Below are 14,581 nucleotides of genomic sequence, written 5' to 3'. Positions count from 1 at the left end.
CTGAAGAGCCCAAGTTTCCAAATTCAAAGGGCCAACTCACTCAGAATAATGGTCAAAAAATAACCCAAAGCACATTGTTGGGATATTTTAGAATACTGAGACCCAGATGTGAGTTTTGTGGGTCACAAAAGGTCATGAATTAGAATGGCTTGAACTTCCCTTTAGCTACAACAGAGGTCAGAAGACCATAAAGAAATTCCCTTGACTTTCTGAAATAAAATGATTTTCAAGTGTAATCCTATACCTAGCCAGTGTAAAGGCAGAAGGATGCCATTTTTAGACATGCAAGGTCTAGGAATATTTATCTCCCTTGCATTTTTTCCACCTCAGGAAGATCAAGAAGATAAGCAACACACACAGTAATGTAAGCAGAATCCATGGGATATACTGAGCTCCACAACAGCAGTGACATGAGTCGTATTCCAGAAGATGGCTGAGAGTGAAACCTGAGTGCAGCTGTGCACTAGGTCGGAAGGGACCAGAGCCAGGCACAGGGTCCTGAAGTTTTCTTTCCAAAGATGAAATAAACTGATGCGAACAAACTTTTTGGAAAGACATTTTTATAACTGAAAATTTGTAATAGAATTAGTGACAAATATTTTAAAAACTAATCAAATGAAAGAACAAAACAATAACTAGTTCAAAAGAAAAGTCCAGGAAACAAACCTACCATACTTCTAATTTTTTTTTAATATTTATTTTTTGGTTGTAGAGCCTCCCATGTGCTAGGCAAGTGCTCAACTACTGAGCCACAACCCCAGACCTCGTCTAACTTTATTTTTTTTAAATTTTTTTCAGTTGTATATGGACACAATACCTTTATTTTGTTTATTTTTTTATGTGGTGCTGAGACTCGAACCCAGTGCCTCACACATTAGGTGAGCACTCTACCATTGAGCCACAGTTCCAGCCCCTCTTCTAACTTTAATGTGCCTAAGAATCATCTGCAGTCCCACTACATATATCTGAATTGTGGACTGGCCCAGAGATATTGCATTTTTTGCAAGTACCCAAGGGAGCCCAGTCCTGCTGGACCCATGACCATCTTTTTTTTTTTTGGTGGTGTTGGGGATCAAACCTAGGGCTTTATGAATGCTAGGCTAGTGCTCTATGGCTCACTGAGCTACATCCCCAGCCCTTAACATACCTTTGAGTAGCAAAGGTACCACATGGCTCTGCTATTAAAGAAATGTATAATAAACTATGAATAGTAATTAAAATTATGAAATATATAGGTAAGATGGGAAACACATGTGTGATTAGAGAGAAGAAAGGAAAACTAAATCCCCTCTCTGCACAGATGGAACTCAATACCTAAAACTGAAAACTAGCTGGCTTACCAAATTCTGTATAATTTTCATAATAAAATCCTTAAAAAGAGGGTGGGCCAAGGATATGAACACAGTTCCATGAAATAAATATAAATAGCATCTCACATATGAACAAATGTTCAGCCTTGCTCACTGGAAAAAAGATTCCAATTTTTCAATTAACTATTGGCAAATGAGAAAAATTCCTCTCTGTGCCAATTGCTTTAGAAACAGCAATATATTGCTACAGTAGTTTTAAAACCTTGGTAATCCTTATTGCTCCACAAGTTTAGATTCCAGTCATCTTTCTGTGACAAAATTTTCAAGTTTGTTGTCTCAGTATTCATTCTTAACTACTTTCTTCCTTTGATGCCTCTACTGCTAAGTGTTGAAAAAGTTACATATTCACTTTCCCAGCCTCTCTTGAAGCTAGGTAGATGTGTGCCACAACTCTTACTGAGACTTAAGTCTTCTGGGAAGGATTTTAAGAATTTTTTTGCTTTTTATTTATTTGGTACTGGGGTTGATTACAGGTGCACTTCACCACTGAGCTATGTCTGCAGCCCACCATTTTTTTTTTTTCCTTTGAGATAGGGTCTCGCTGTTGATGAGGCTGGCCTTGAACTTGCCATCCTTTTGACTCATCTTCCCGAGTTGCTAGGATTATAAATATGTGCCATGGCACCTGGCTTCATTTATTTATGGTACTGGGGACTGAAACCAGGAGAGCCTTACCTACATCTCCAGCTCTTTTTATTTTTTGAGACAGGGTCTTGCTAACTTGCTGAGACTGGCCTTGAATTTGCTATTCTCCTGCCTCAGTCTCCCACATCGCTGGAATTACAGGTGTGGACCATTGTTTCTGGCTTGCTTTGTAGCTAGCATACCAATCTTTTTTTCCTGCCTTGCACTCTTATGTAATAAGTTTGGTGCCATGTCAGCTCTTTCTTATAATAAATATAATAATCTTAGGAACATGCCATGGACAGTAAAGTAGAAAGACACAAAGGGCATCACTAAGAGCTGAACCAACAACTAGAATAATCTCCTTTGGGTTTCATGTTATTAAAAAAAAAATAAAGTCATAGATGGGTGTGGTGCTACATGCCTGTAATCCTGGCACCCTGAGAGGCTGAGGCAGGATAGCAAGTTTGAGGCCAGCCTCAGCAACTTTAGCGAGATTCTGTCTCAAAATAATAAAAAGGGGGGCTGGGGCTGTAGCTCAGTGGTAAAGCACTTGCCTCAAATGTGTGAGGCACTGGGTTTGATCCTCAGCACCACACAAAAATAAAGATATTGTGTGTTCATCTACAAGTAAATACTTTAATAATAATAATAATAGTAATAAAGAGGGCTGGGGATGTACCTCAGTGATTATGCCTCCCCCCCAGCCAAAAAAAAAAAAAAAAAAGGTCCTGCCTGTATTACTCATTGTTTTCTATTTCACAGCCAACCATATTCCTAAGAGATCTACTTTTCCAAAAAGTCAAGTCCTGAATCATGTTTTACACATACTTCCCCAACTCCAGTACTTATGTTTATATAATTTGCTATATTATCTTCACCAAAAAAATTTTTTTTATCACCAAAAAATTTTTAAGGAGCAAAATATTAAACAAATGGAAATATTCTTTTTTAAAAAATGTTTATTTTTTAGTTGTAGTTGGACACAATATCTTTATTTATTTTTGTGTGGAGCTGAGGATCGAACCCAGGGCCTCGAATGTGCTAGGCAAGTGCTCTTCCGCTGAGCCACACTCCTAGCCCCCATATTCTTGTTTTTTAGACAGAATCTCTTTATATAATAGCCCAGATTCAAGTGATCTTCCCACCTCAGGTTTCTGAGTAGCTAGAATTTTGGGGTTTGCTTGTTTGGAATCAGGATTGTTTGATCACAAGTAATAAAAATTACAGAAAATGGGATTTTCTGGAGTATATGAAGTAGCTCATAGAATTCAAGGAAGAGCTAAATCAGTCCTTAGGAAGAATAGGAACTCGCATAACTTAAAATCACCACTTTTAGAAAGAACTCTGAAATTCTAAAGGTCTTTTCCAATTCAGTTCAAGATAATTTTTATTTATTTTTTAAAAATACTTTTTAGTTGTAGATGGACACAATATCTTTATTTACTTATTTTTATGTGGTGCTGAGGATCAAACCCAGTGCCTCACAAATGCAAGACAGGTGCTCTACCACTGAGCTATAACCCCAGCCCTTAAGATAATATAAAATCAGCAAATCTAAAGCGTAAGGACTTTCTATATTACAGAAAAAACAAACAAACAAAACCCCCAGAAACTGAACGATTACTGTAAAGTATTAAAAGAATGATTTACAGACTGTTCATTGATCTCCCCCTATAAGAAGTTACCATTTTCTTCTCTTGTAGGGTCGCATTGTCCAAGTTTACACTACCTATTTACTCTCTTAATGCCTCCTCTACTGGCATTAATTGCTTCATAAGCAAAAGTCATAGGCAGTTTGAAAATTTTATTTCATCAACTTAAAAGATGAACAAAATGTGTATTTAAAATCTTATTAAGCATTTATCTGACATACATAGAGGACAAACAGGATTTCAAGTAACTTATGAGACAGTCTACTGCCATTTAAAAATATTCTTTTATCCACAAAACCTCTTAATTGAAAGACAAAATAAAACCTCCAAAGCAACAAATATCTTGTCTTTTATACTGTACAAATGTTAGATGCAAACTTCTGATTTATTTATTTCATTGTCAACTCTGATGATGAAGATGGGAGGTATAAATGTTCCCAGTTCAGTCAAATGATGAAAACAAAAAGCTGTTTCCCTCAGATACAAAGAAGTCTTCTTCATTCATTTCTCTTACAGCAGGATCACATACTTGATGCTCATACCAGATCACTTCTTCTTCTTTCCTTTCCCTTTTTTACTTCCCTCTCCTTGCTGAAGACTTGGGTCACCACCTCCTGTTTTTTGTGTCCTTGTTTTTAGCTTAGGTATCATTTCTGCTGCATACAACATTACTGATTTACCTAGGAACCAGAAGTTAGGTTTAGTGTATAATCTAAGACATAAAAGATCATTAACTTGAATATCGTAAAGTCTAAGAAACTGCCACATCAAGAAAATGGGAAGACATTTTAAATAATCAAATGATCATAAAGACAGTAACTTGCTCAAATCAGTGCTTTTGCTGGAGAAAATACTGAGAACAAGAAAAAAATATTTACGTGTACAAAGTGAAAATACAAAACATTAAGTTTGAAACAAAAATTCTGTTTTGTTGGGTGTGATAATGCATATCTGTAGTTCCCGCAACCTGAGGGACTGAGGCAAGAGGATTACCAGTTTGAGACCAGCCTCAGAAACTTAGTGAGACCCTGTTCCAATATAAAAATAAAAAATTAAAAGGGCTGGAGATGTAGCTCAGTAGTAAAGTGCCCCTAGGTTCAATCCCCATAACCAACAAAACAAAAAACAAAAAAATTATGGTCTTGGTTCTAGTAATTGGCTGAAAGATCAATGAAGAATATATCTAAATACAACAAACTAAAAACAAGAGTCAGACTATCATTATAACTTAAGCTTCTGAAACACAGGGTCTCTCAGCCTTTTAACAACAAAAAAGTCATTAAGCTAAACAGATCTTATTCATATGCCCAGACAATCTATACATACATGCACTCCTGCTATGCCCACCCCAACCAGTTACTTTCCGTACTCCAATAAATGAAGCTCCTCAGCTTTGCTCTTTTTTAGTGACTACTATCTAATTAGAAACAAGAAGCAACCTTTTTTTCAAACACAATTTTTACTTCTATTTTCTTTTTCTTTTTAATATTTATTTTTTAGTTTTCGGTAGACACAACATCTTTATTTTTTATTTTTATGTGGTGCTGAGGATCGAACCCAGCGCCCCGCACATTCCAGGCAAGCACACTATCGCTTGAGCCACATCCCCAGCCCTTACTTCCATTTTCAAATCAAAAGCTCTTTTTGCTTGTTTTTGATCTTTTGAGAGAGTAAAAGGAAATGTCAAAGAGAAGAAAAAAATACATTGGAATGTATTATCTGTCACATTTGAGTCAGAATCTTAATATATAACAATACCTACCAATCCGGATAGAATTTGGTATATAAGAACCAATCAATCTGAATTTGACTAAAAACAATCACATCGTCAAACTTCCTGTCATATTGTTTTTAGTTGAATTAAACAGAAGAGTTTAATTAAATTGAAGGAAAAAATTATATAGCTTCATTTCTTAAAATTAAAAATAAAACAAAATTTCAGAAAAATAAATAACATATAAACACTTACCTTACCAATACTCAGAACTAATAGTTTGTTATACTGGTGTCTAGCTTTGTTTTGATTTTTTTTGTCCCCCCTCCCCAATAAAGTATTAGAGATGATGCTAAGAGTTCCCTAAACTCTCCACTCCCCACCCCCACCCCACTGCTTTAAAAAAAATTACAAAAAAAAACCCAAAAACATTTCTACAAATAATATACCTATTCATCTTCAATAAATAGCAATATTTGAGCAACTAACGTTCACTGATTTATTAACTTTATACTTTTTTTTGCGGGGGGTGGGGTGTTTACCAGGGATTGAACTCAGGGGCACTCAACCACTGAGCCACATCCTCAGCCCTATTTTGCATTTTATTTAGAGACAGGGTCTCACTGAGTTGCTTAGCACCTCCGCTTTTGCTGAGGCTGGCTTTAAACTCATCATTTTCCTCAAGCCTCAGCCTCCTGAGCTACTGGGATTATAGGCATGCGCTACCACACCTGGCTAACTTTATACTTTTAATCTGGGAACAATGACAGTCTTCTAGAAGTTTATAAAATGCTCATCACACAATTAGTAAGTTTCATCACATTCTCAGAGATTCTTAACCTAAAAGAAATTAAAACTACTGTTTACCTCTTTCCATAAGCAGTAGTCTTTTCTCTAAATTAATATGTAGAATGTAAATTCATTTATACCTTTCAAAAGGTCAGTTTTAGAACCTCTGTTGTGTCACAGAAGAAAAAAATATTCCTAAAGTTTATTTATTCATTAAAAAAAGCTTACGTGATGGGAACTGTACAAGACAGAGGCTGCCATCTTCCTGTCTGAGCTGGACCCGGACTCTGCCTCTGTATTGAACATCACGATTCCATTCTCTAGAGTACATTTTATTTTTCTAATGTAAATAAAACAAAACAAAAACAGGCTTTTAAGAAAGTCATCATATCAATGAGTACAGAAAATAGTGAAGGAAGAATCACATCATACCTCAACAAACACATTAAGTCCAACTGCTGAGCATACATCTTGAATCTCTGTAGCTGTAGGATTTTCAACAGCCTGAACAGTTAAAAACAAAAACATTAAATAGCTTAGCTTTAAGAGAATACTGTTATACAGTTGTATAAATCACTTTAAATACTATGATCAAAACATGTACCTAGGGGCTGGGGCTGTAGCTCAGTGGCAGAGCACTTGCCTAGCATGTATGAGGCACTGGGTTCAATCCGCATCACCACATAAAAATAAACAAATAAAATAATGGCACTCTGGCCATCTACAACAAAACAAAACAAAGATTTACCTAAACCCTATCTTTTCTTACTAGGTACAGTGTTTTCAATTTTAATTTTAAAAATTCCTGGGAGGGGCTGGGGATGTGGCTCAAGCGGTGGCGCGCTCGCCTGGCATGCGTGCGGCCCGGGTTCGATCCTCAGCACCACATACCAGCAAAGGTGTTGTGTCCGCCGAGAACTGAAAAAAAAAAATGGATATTAAAAAATTCTCTCTCTCTCTCTCTCTTTAAAAAAAAAAAAAAAAAAAAAATTCCTGGGAATTACACTGATTCATACTTGTGTGTCTTTCTTCCAACCAGAACATAAATTTAATGAGGGCAATGACTTTGTTTTATTCACCAGTATTTTCTCTAACATCTAGATTGGTACTTTGACTATAGTAGGTGCTTAATGAATATTGACTGGTTGAACACACATAACCACTTAAGAAGCAGTATCTAATAAAGTTTAATTTATGTTTCCCTATGGCCTTGAAATTTCATCCTATGTGTGTGTGTGTGTATATATATATTTTCCCCCCCAATGGAAATAAAAAAAAAATATATTCATCAAACACAAGCTCAAGAGTGCTCACAGCATTATTTGTAATAGCCCCCAAATTAGAAACGACCTAATTAATCTATCAAGAGAACAAAGGAATGTAGTATTCTGCTGGTAGTGGTTTCCAGCAAGGGAATTTTACTTTCCTCCCCACTTTTCAGACATTTGGCAATGCTTAGTGATAACTAGAAAAGATGGATATTTATCATCTAGTTGGCAGAGGCCAGGGATGTTGCTAAACATTATAAAATGCACAGGACATACCACTATATAAAGAATTATCTGGCTCAAAATGTCAATGATGTTGTTGTTGGGAAACTGCTACAGAGCAATGGGAATTAAACTACACTCAAAGGGTTTAGGGGTTAGCTCAGGGGGACAGCACATACTTAAGCATGCACAAGGCACTGGGTTCAATCACCAGCAAAAAAACATAAAAAATAAACAAAAACCTACACTCAAAAATGTGGACCAATCTTATAAGCTTAAAGTTCAGTGAAAAGAAGACATAAAAGTATACAGCAAATAATCCTATTTTTATAAAATTTAAGAACAAGCAAGTATAATGTACGGTGCTGGAAATCAGGATACTGTTTATCCTTATATAAGAGAACATATGTGGAGGGGACACTGACTGGGAAAAGACATAAGAAATCTTCCTATAGCTGATAATGTTTTAAAATTTGTGGGCTGGTTACCCAGATGTACTCCCATTGTGAAAATTGCTTGAATTATTAAATTTATATATGTTATATATAAAGTTTAAAAAAATTCAGCCATTCTTCTGACAGAATCTGTCACAGTGGCTTGACAGGGCATTATTCCAGAACAAGTGCTTTGATATCTCTTTTCACCTGAGGCAGCAAAGTAGACTGTACACATTGAAAAAGCAGCAAAATAAGAGACATTAAATAATACAAAAATATTTAATTCATTGCTTCAGACCAATTTGCCTTAAACTTGTCATTAGATTATACAATGTAAATGACTCTTTAAATGTAGAATATGGCTGGTAGTGGCATGTAACCCCAGCAGCTCGGGAGGCTGAGGCAGGAGGGGGATCACGAGTTCAAAGCCAGCCTCAGCAAAAGTGAGGCACTAAGCAACTCAGTGGCCAAGTGCCCTTGAGTTCAATCCCTGGTACCCACCCCCAAAATAAAAATAAAAATAAAAATATACTATGACACACTGGGCATGGTGGTGCAGGCCTGTAATTTCAGTGATTGGAGAGGTTGAAGCAGGAGGATCCCAAGTTTGAGGCCAGCCTTAGCAACTAAGCAACACCCTGCCTCAAAAATTAAAAATAATTTCTTAAAAAAATAATTTTTACTAGTGGCAAAGCACCCCTGGGTTCAATCCACATTACAAACAACAAAACAAAACAAGTAAGAATGTCTTTAATTTTGCATTGGGCAGTTTCCAAACTGAAGCCAACAGACCACCTGAAAACTTGAGTTTTCCTATCCAAAATCCCCCTTTTTCCTGTTGCAAGCACTCTACCACTGAGCTACATACCCCGGACCTGATTCTTCCCTTTTAAAAAGCACTAAAGTAAATTTACCTCTTTAAACTGCAGAGCTGGGTGGCACAAGCCTGTAATCCCAGCCACTAGGGAGCCTGAAGCAGGAGGACTGCAACCTCAGCAACTGAGGGAGGCCATAAACAACTTAGACCTGTCTCAAAAAATAAATAGAGGGCTGGGGATGTGGCTCAGTGGTTAAGCACCCCTGGGTTCAATTCTTGGTGAAGACTGTCATAATTATGGTTAAAACAGACACTCCCCCACCCCATTTTATTCTTTACAAACAAAGGTTCATTAAGAACTGTTTCAAAAATCCCTTCAACCTATGCAACAGCGTCTTTCCGGTTTCATCAACATTAAGGAAAGCACTCTAATCTTGGCTGCTGTTCTCCTCAGGCCTTAAAGAAATGCAGTGAAGTAAAAGAAACCTTTGTGGCCTGTTAGGACAACCTCCCTGTCCTAGATACCAGTCACCACTCACCTTACTTATGGGGATCCTCCTTCCCTCCGCGATGGTCTTCTTATTATTTAAATAAGCAGGATAGATACAAATAAACCTGACACAGAAAAAGCACAGCTGTTATAACGAGAGCAGTGTTCCAGTCACCATCTTCGTGGCAGGGGCATCTACACTATTAATTGCTTAATTAATAGTTTTTCTTTAAATTGCCTTTTACTTAATTCACTTAAAAAGAAAACTATTCATTACCTTATGGAAAAATAGAACACTACTGTTAGAGAAGGTTAAAAACAACAACGAAAACAAAAACCGATACGGTAACTGTTAACGTTAAGCAAAGCTGCCCGTCAAAAGTTCCCGAGGGTGGAGTCCACCTTTCTGCACGAAAGCACAGCGTAGGGAGTATTAAAAACTTTGTTATTCTAACTCATGACCTCGTAGCACCTCAAATCCTCTTTTTCTGATACAAAGACTGAGATACCTAGGCTCGGGAATTTAGCGACCCTGCGAAAAGCTTGGTACTGCAGGCTTCCCGGCCGGGGAAAAGACGACGTGGAGTCTGAGGCTCACGTCGAGCGCAGGGGGCCAAGCCCTTCTCAAGACCCGGGGGTGGGGAATTGTGGCCCAGCATCTGCGGCATCGCAGCAAGGCCCCCTACCCCTTTTTTTGGTCCCCAGCTCAGGACTCACCTGTCTTGGTCCGCCGGGGACCGTGAGGCAGCGCAAGCCATGTCCACAGACAGCACAGACTCCGCCCACAGAAAATCAGCCGGAAGTTACGAAACCACCCGCTCTTCCGGCGGAACTCCGACCCACCAAAGTGGCCCTGCGTTCGCTGCTTTTCAACGCCGGTTTGTTCCAGCACCTGTCGCTCGGAGCCGTGACGTCTGGATTGACGTGGCTTGTTAACCTTTCTTCTCGCGAGAAGACTGAGAACGATTCCTTTCCACTTTTCTTCCATTGGAGTGCTTTAGGGGCGTGGATTATCATTTATTTTTTATTAATTAATTAAACGTTTCCTCGTTCCCCGCTTCACACCAAAGTTGGGTGACACTATTTACGCTCGCCCGTGGGTGAAGGCTGTAAGCTGATGGGAGTCTGTGTAGTATGAGGCGAAAATACAAGTTAGAGCAGGCAAGAAAATGTTTTTTATGTTTAATTTTGTTTCCACTCCTACTTCCCGCAGATTGAACCTTTTTTTTTTTTTTTTTTTTTTTTTGTGCTAGGTATTGAACCCACGGCCTTGTGCATGCCAGGCAAGCACTCTACCAACTGAGCTATACCCCCAGTCCAAGATTGAACTTTTTAAAGTGAAGGAATTAGCAAAATTTTTGGTAGTTGCGTTTCAACGTACTATATGTTAGAAACTTTACTATTCACCTTTTAAAACATCTTAAGGACATCTTATAGACTAAAATTAATCATGATTTTGTATGCTTTGTTGATGTGTAGGGAGAGGAACACTCCACCTCCATCTTAAGAGTTTCAGCTGGCTCCTAGAATTAAAGTGACATAAGGTGGATTAAAAGGAGAAACGGATAGTGCAAATTTAATGTCGTACTGTAGATTTAACAAAAAAATAAAGATCCAAAGAAGCAGGGCCAGTTACTTATATACTGCATTATACAAATAATAGTGTGAAGAAGCAACTAAATCATTTGGGTAGGCGTAAAAGATGAGTTATTATCAAAATCTGTACGGAATCCTCGAGAATAAGGACAGTGTCTTTCACAGGGGAATTTCATTTTTTTTAAAAATGGCAGAAATATGGAAGTGATCGTTTTGAACCTGCTGTTTTTCAAGTGTCTGGTTTACTTAATATGTCATTGAATAGCATATTTTAACCTCTTCAATTGCAAAGCATTACTTCACAGCATTTCTGTTCAACTAAACATACCTTCATTCCTATATTAGCAGTGGCTGTTTATTCCATATTTACAATGGAACTTTTCAAAGAAACAGGTAAGACATTTACTTTATTTATAGATTAAAAAAAAAAAAGACTAAAGAACCAACTAAACAAAAATCTCTCCAAAAGCTGAGTCTCAGTGAGTTTGGATAATCTGCCCATTTGCAGTAATAATGGCTGAGCTCAGGGCATCAGTCTCTCTCCCTCTCTGTATATCTCTGTATCTGGTGATATAGATATATAGAGCTCTCGTTTTTCTCTTTGCGCGCGCGCGCGCGCGCACACACACACACACACACACACACACACACACACACACACTAGAAATTAAGGAGATGGTCTGAAGTTTAATGCAGTAACCTGGTTACCATGGAGTTGTTTTTTTAGAGCCATTTAAGTAATTGGGGACAAAAGGGCAGTATTGGTGGTTACTTTTTCTGGCTTATACACATTAAGGGAATTAATGACACAGATGATGGAGCTAATATTACTTAGTGCCATTTCTTTTTCTTTTTTAAAATTTTTTTCAGTTTTCAGTGGACACACATCGTGATTTTTATTTTACGTGGTGTTGAGGATCAAACCCAGCACCCTGGGCATCCCAGGCGAGCACGTTACCGCTTGAGCCACATCCCCAGCCCTATTTAGTGCCATTTCTATGCCACTGTCGTATTTAACTCTACACTATTTCTGAAATACTGTTCAAGGAGAGAGGCTTGATTTGTGATATTGCAAAGTGAGAGAAAGAAAGTGATGGAGGAGCAGCCATAATAAGAGATAAAACATCTGTTGAAGGCTTAAGATTAAAAGTATTCAATAATAAAAGACAAGGTTGTGGATAAAAAAAAAAAGACAGTAAAATTTCTTTTTTACAAAGATAAAAACAAAACCCTATAAACAGGGGTGGGGCTTTAGCTCAGTGGCAGAGTGCTTGCCTAGCATGTGAAGCACTGGGTTTGATCCTTAGCACCACATAAAAATGAGCAAAGGCATTTTATCCATTTACAACTACAAAAATAAAAAATATTAAAACCATATAAACATACAAATAGGAAACAAAAGTTTATATATAATTTAAAAACTCAGACCAGTGTTGAAACATTTCAGCAGTAGTAAACATCAGAAGCTAAGAGTTCTGTGGAAAAAGAATTGTGACCAAAATTATACTTTGTGTGAAGGCAAAAAAAAAAGCAATTTTAAACTAAGAGTAGAATTAGAAAGCATATCCCTAATTTAGCTTTTCTGAAAAAAAAAACAGGAAATATTTCAGCCAAGTTAAATTAATGTAAAGAACTAAAGAAAATCAAAGACATGAAATATAAACATTGATGAATACTGAAAACTGATACTTAGATTTAAATACTGATAATTTTTTTTTTTTTAGAATTTTTAATATTTATTTTTTAGTTCTCGGCGGACACAACATCTTTGTTTGTATGTGGTGCTGAGGATCGAACCCGGGCCGCATGCATGCCAGGCGAGCACGTTACCGCTTGAGCCACATCCCCAGCCCCTTAATTACTGATAATAATAGTGAAGTTAATTTTAATGATTAGTCTGAAAATTTAAAACAAGTTAATAAATACTAGGAAGGACAAAAGAATGAGGGTGCCAACTGAAATAGCAAACATCTCTTTCTAAAATCATCGTAGTCACTGCACCGCCAGGGTCTTCACTGGCCATGCTACCCCAGCTGGGACCTTGGACTCAAACAATGTTGCTATGTTTCTTTCCTTTTGTTCTCTCCATCTCTTCTCCTCAGCCCCCAATTCCTGGACCACCCCAAGAATTTCAAATTCTTGCCTTTCTTAAGCAAACTTACTAAAATCCCCCTATCCAAATTCCAGGTTTATCTTTATAGATCCCCAAATCAAGGTCCTCAGCTAAAGGAAAGTACCTTCTGAGAACTTTTCTTTAACAGGATTCATTCTTACAAGAGGATGCTACAGTTTCAGGTAACTGTTCTTTTGTACAGATTAATTCCCGTTTCCAACATTGACAGTCTCACTGTTCCCATGATAATCTTCATTTTCTCTTTGTATGTCTAAATTTTCCCCTTCATTTGGTGATATATTATTTGGCACTTAAAGATTATTTCATGACTGATGTTTATCTTGTTTTCTTCATCGTATTTAATGCCTTTTCTTCAGAATTATGTTTTGGCATATATCTGCCATACTGGCTTCTTTGCATTTGCCTGTATAAGTGTGGTTATACGTTTGGTTTTATTCATTTGGGATCATTTAAAAATCGTTTGGTAATGCAGTATTTCATTTTTCTTTAGTTGTAGATGGACACAATATTTTTATTTATTTTCATGTGGTATTGAGGATTGAGTCCAGCTCGTCACATGTGCGAGGCAAGCTGAGCTACAACCATAGCCCGATAGTGTTTATTTTATTATATGTGATCAGTACATTTATTTGGTACTGTTCCTCTACTTTATGCTTTGTTTTGATTAACCCTTCCTCAATTCCCCTTTGTTCTTTAGCATTTTAGTCAAGTATCTTTAGTTATTTTAATGATTTACTAGCTAAAACCTGGAAAAACTGACTTAAATTTTTTTTTTCCGTTGTAGATGGACACAACGTCTTTATTTTTATGGGGTTCTGAGGGTTGAACTCAGTTCCTCACATGTGCTAGGCAAGCATTCTACCACTGAGCCACAACCCCAGCCCAACTTCTTTTTTAACATTGGGGTTTCCACTAAATTAAAAAAATTAAAATCATGTTCTTCCAAGTTAAAAATAACATAGTATCTGTTGACATTACTTATTTAGCATGTTTTTACCTCTTCCCTACCTTCTAACTCTTGTTTCCCTATTTGTGTTGGAATAATCTTGAATTTAAAATCATTAAAATTATTAAGCATTTAATTTTTTGTTTATCTGGACACTTACACTGAGATTCATTGTCAGAGTAACCACAATTATTTATACTACTTCTTTTTTTGGCAGGGATAGGGTACCAGGGATTGAACTCGGGGGCTTCTGAATGCTGCCTGTTGTTCTGTGGTGTTTTTCTTCTTTGCCATTTGGTGTTGTAGAAATCTGATGCTAATCTTTTTTTAGGCAACTATTTCTCTCCTCACTAATGTTTTTAGAACATTTTCCTCTTTCTGGGCATGGTGACACATATCTGTAATCCCAGTGACTTGGGAAGCTGAGGCAGGAGGACTGCAAGTTTTGAGGCCAGCCTCAGCAACTTTTACAAGGCACTAAACTACTTAATGAGACCCTCTCTTGCCCCCCCTCCCCCA

The 14,581-nt window shown here is 37.3% G+C and overlaps 1 protein-coding gene across 1 annotated transcript; it reads right to left on the bottom strand.

Moving 5' to 3' along the window:
- Positions 1 to 3,044: 3,044 nt before the first annotated feature.
- Positions 3,045 to 10,198, bottom strand: Srp19 (signal recognition particle 19). Its single transcript, XM_026401234.2, has 5 exons — positions 10,104 to 10,198; positions 9,436 to 9,511; positions 6,585 to 6,656; positions 6,381 to 6,492; positions 3,045 to 4,329 (listed from the first exon to the last, which is right to left on the bottom strand). Exons 1-5 carry the CDS (start codon positions 10,142 to 10,144, stop codon positions 4,196 to 4,198), a joined length of 435 nt encoding a protein of 144 aa, XP_026257019.1. The 5' UTR covers positions 10,145 to 10,198; the 3' UTR covers positions 3,045 to 4,195.
- Between the last annotated feature and the right edge of the window lie 4,383 nt (positions 10,199 to 14,581).

The sequence above is a fragment of the Urocitellus parryii genome, chromosome 1 (genome assembly GCF_045843805.1).
Source record: "Urocitellus parryii isolate mUroPar1 chromosome 1, mUroPar1.hap1, whole genome shotgun sequence".
Taxonomy (NCBI): Eukaryota; Metazoa; Chordata; class Mammalia; order Rodentia; family Sciuridae; genus Urocitellus; species Urocitellus parryii.
Note: the sequence above shows the minus strand (reverse complement) of the source record. Positions and strands in the feature narration are given on the sequence as shown.

What these genes read in the sequence shown, in the direction of transcription:
- Srp19 (XM_026401234.2), bottom strand. Translation starts at nt 10,144, where the DNA reads ATGGCTTGCGCTGCCTCACGGTCCCCGGCGGACCAAGACAG. An exon ending in GACTTAATGTGTTTGTTGAG is followed by an intron (nt 6,493 to 6,584) that starts GTATGATGTGAT and finishes TATTTACATTAG; the next exon opens with AAAAATAAAATGTACTCTAG. An exon ending in TCTTGTACAGTTCCCATCAC is followed by an intron (nt 4,330 to 6,380) that starts GTAAGCTTTTTT and finishes TCTGGTTCCTAG; the next exon opens with GTAAATCAGTAATGTTGTAT.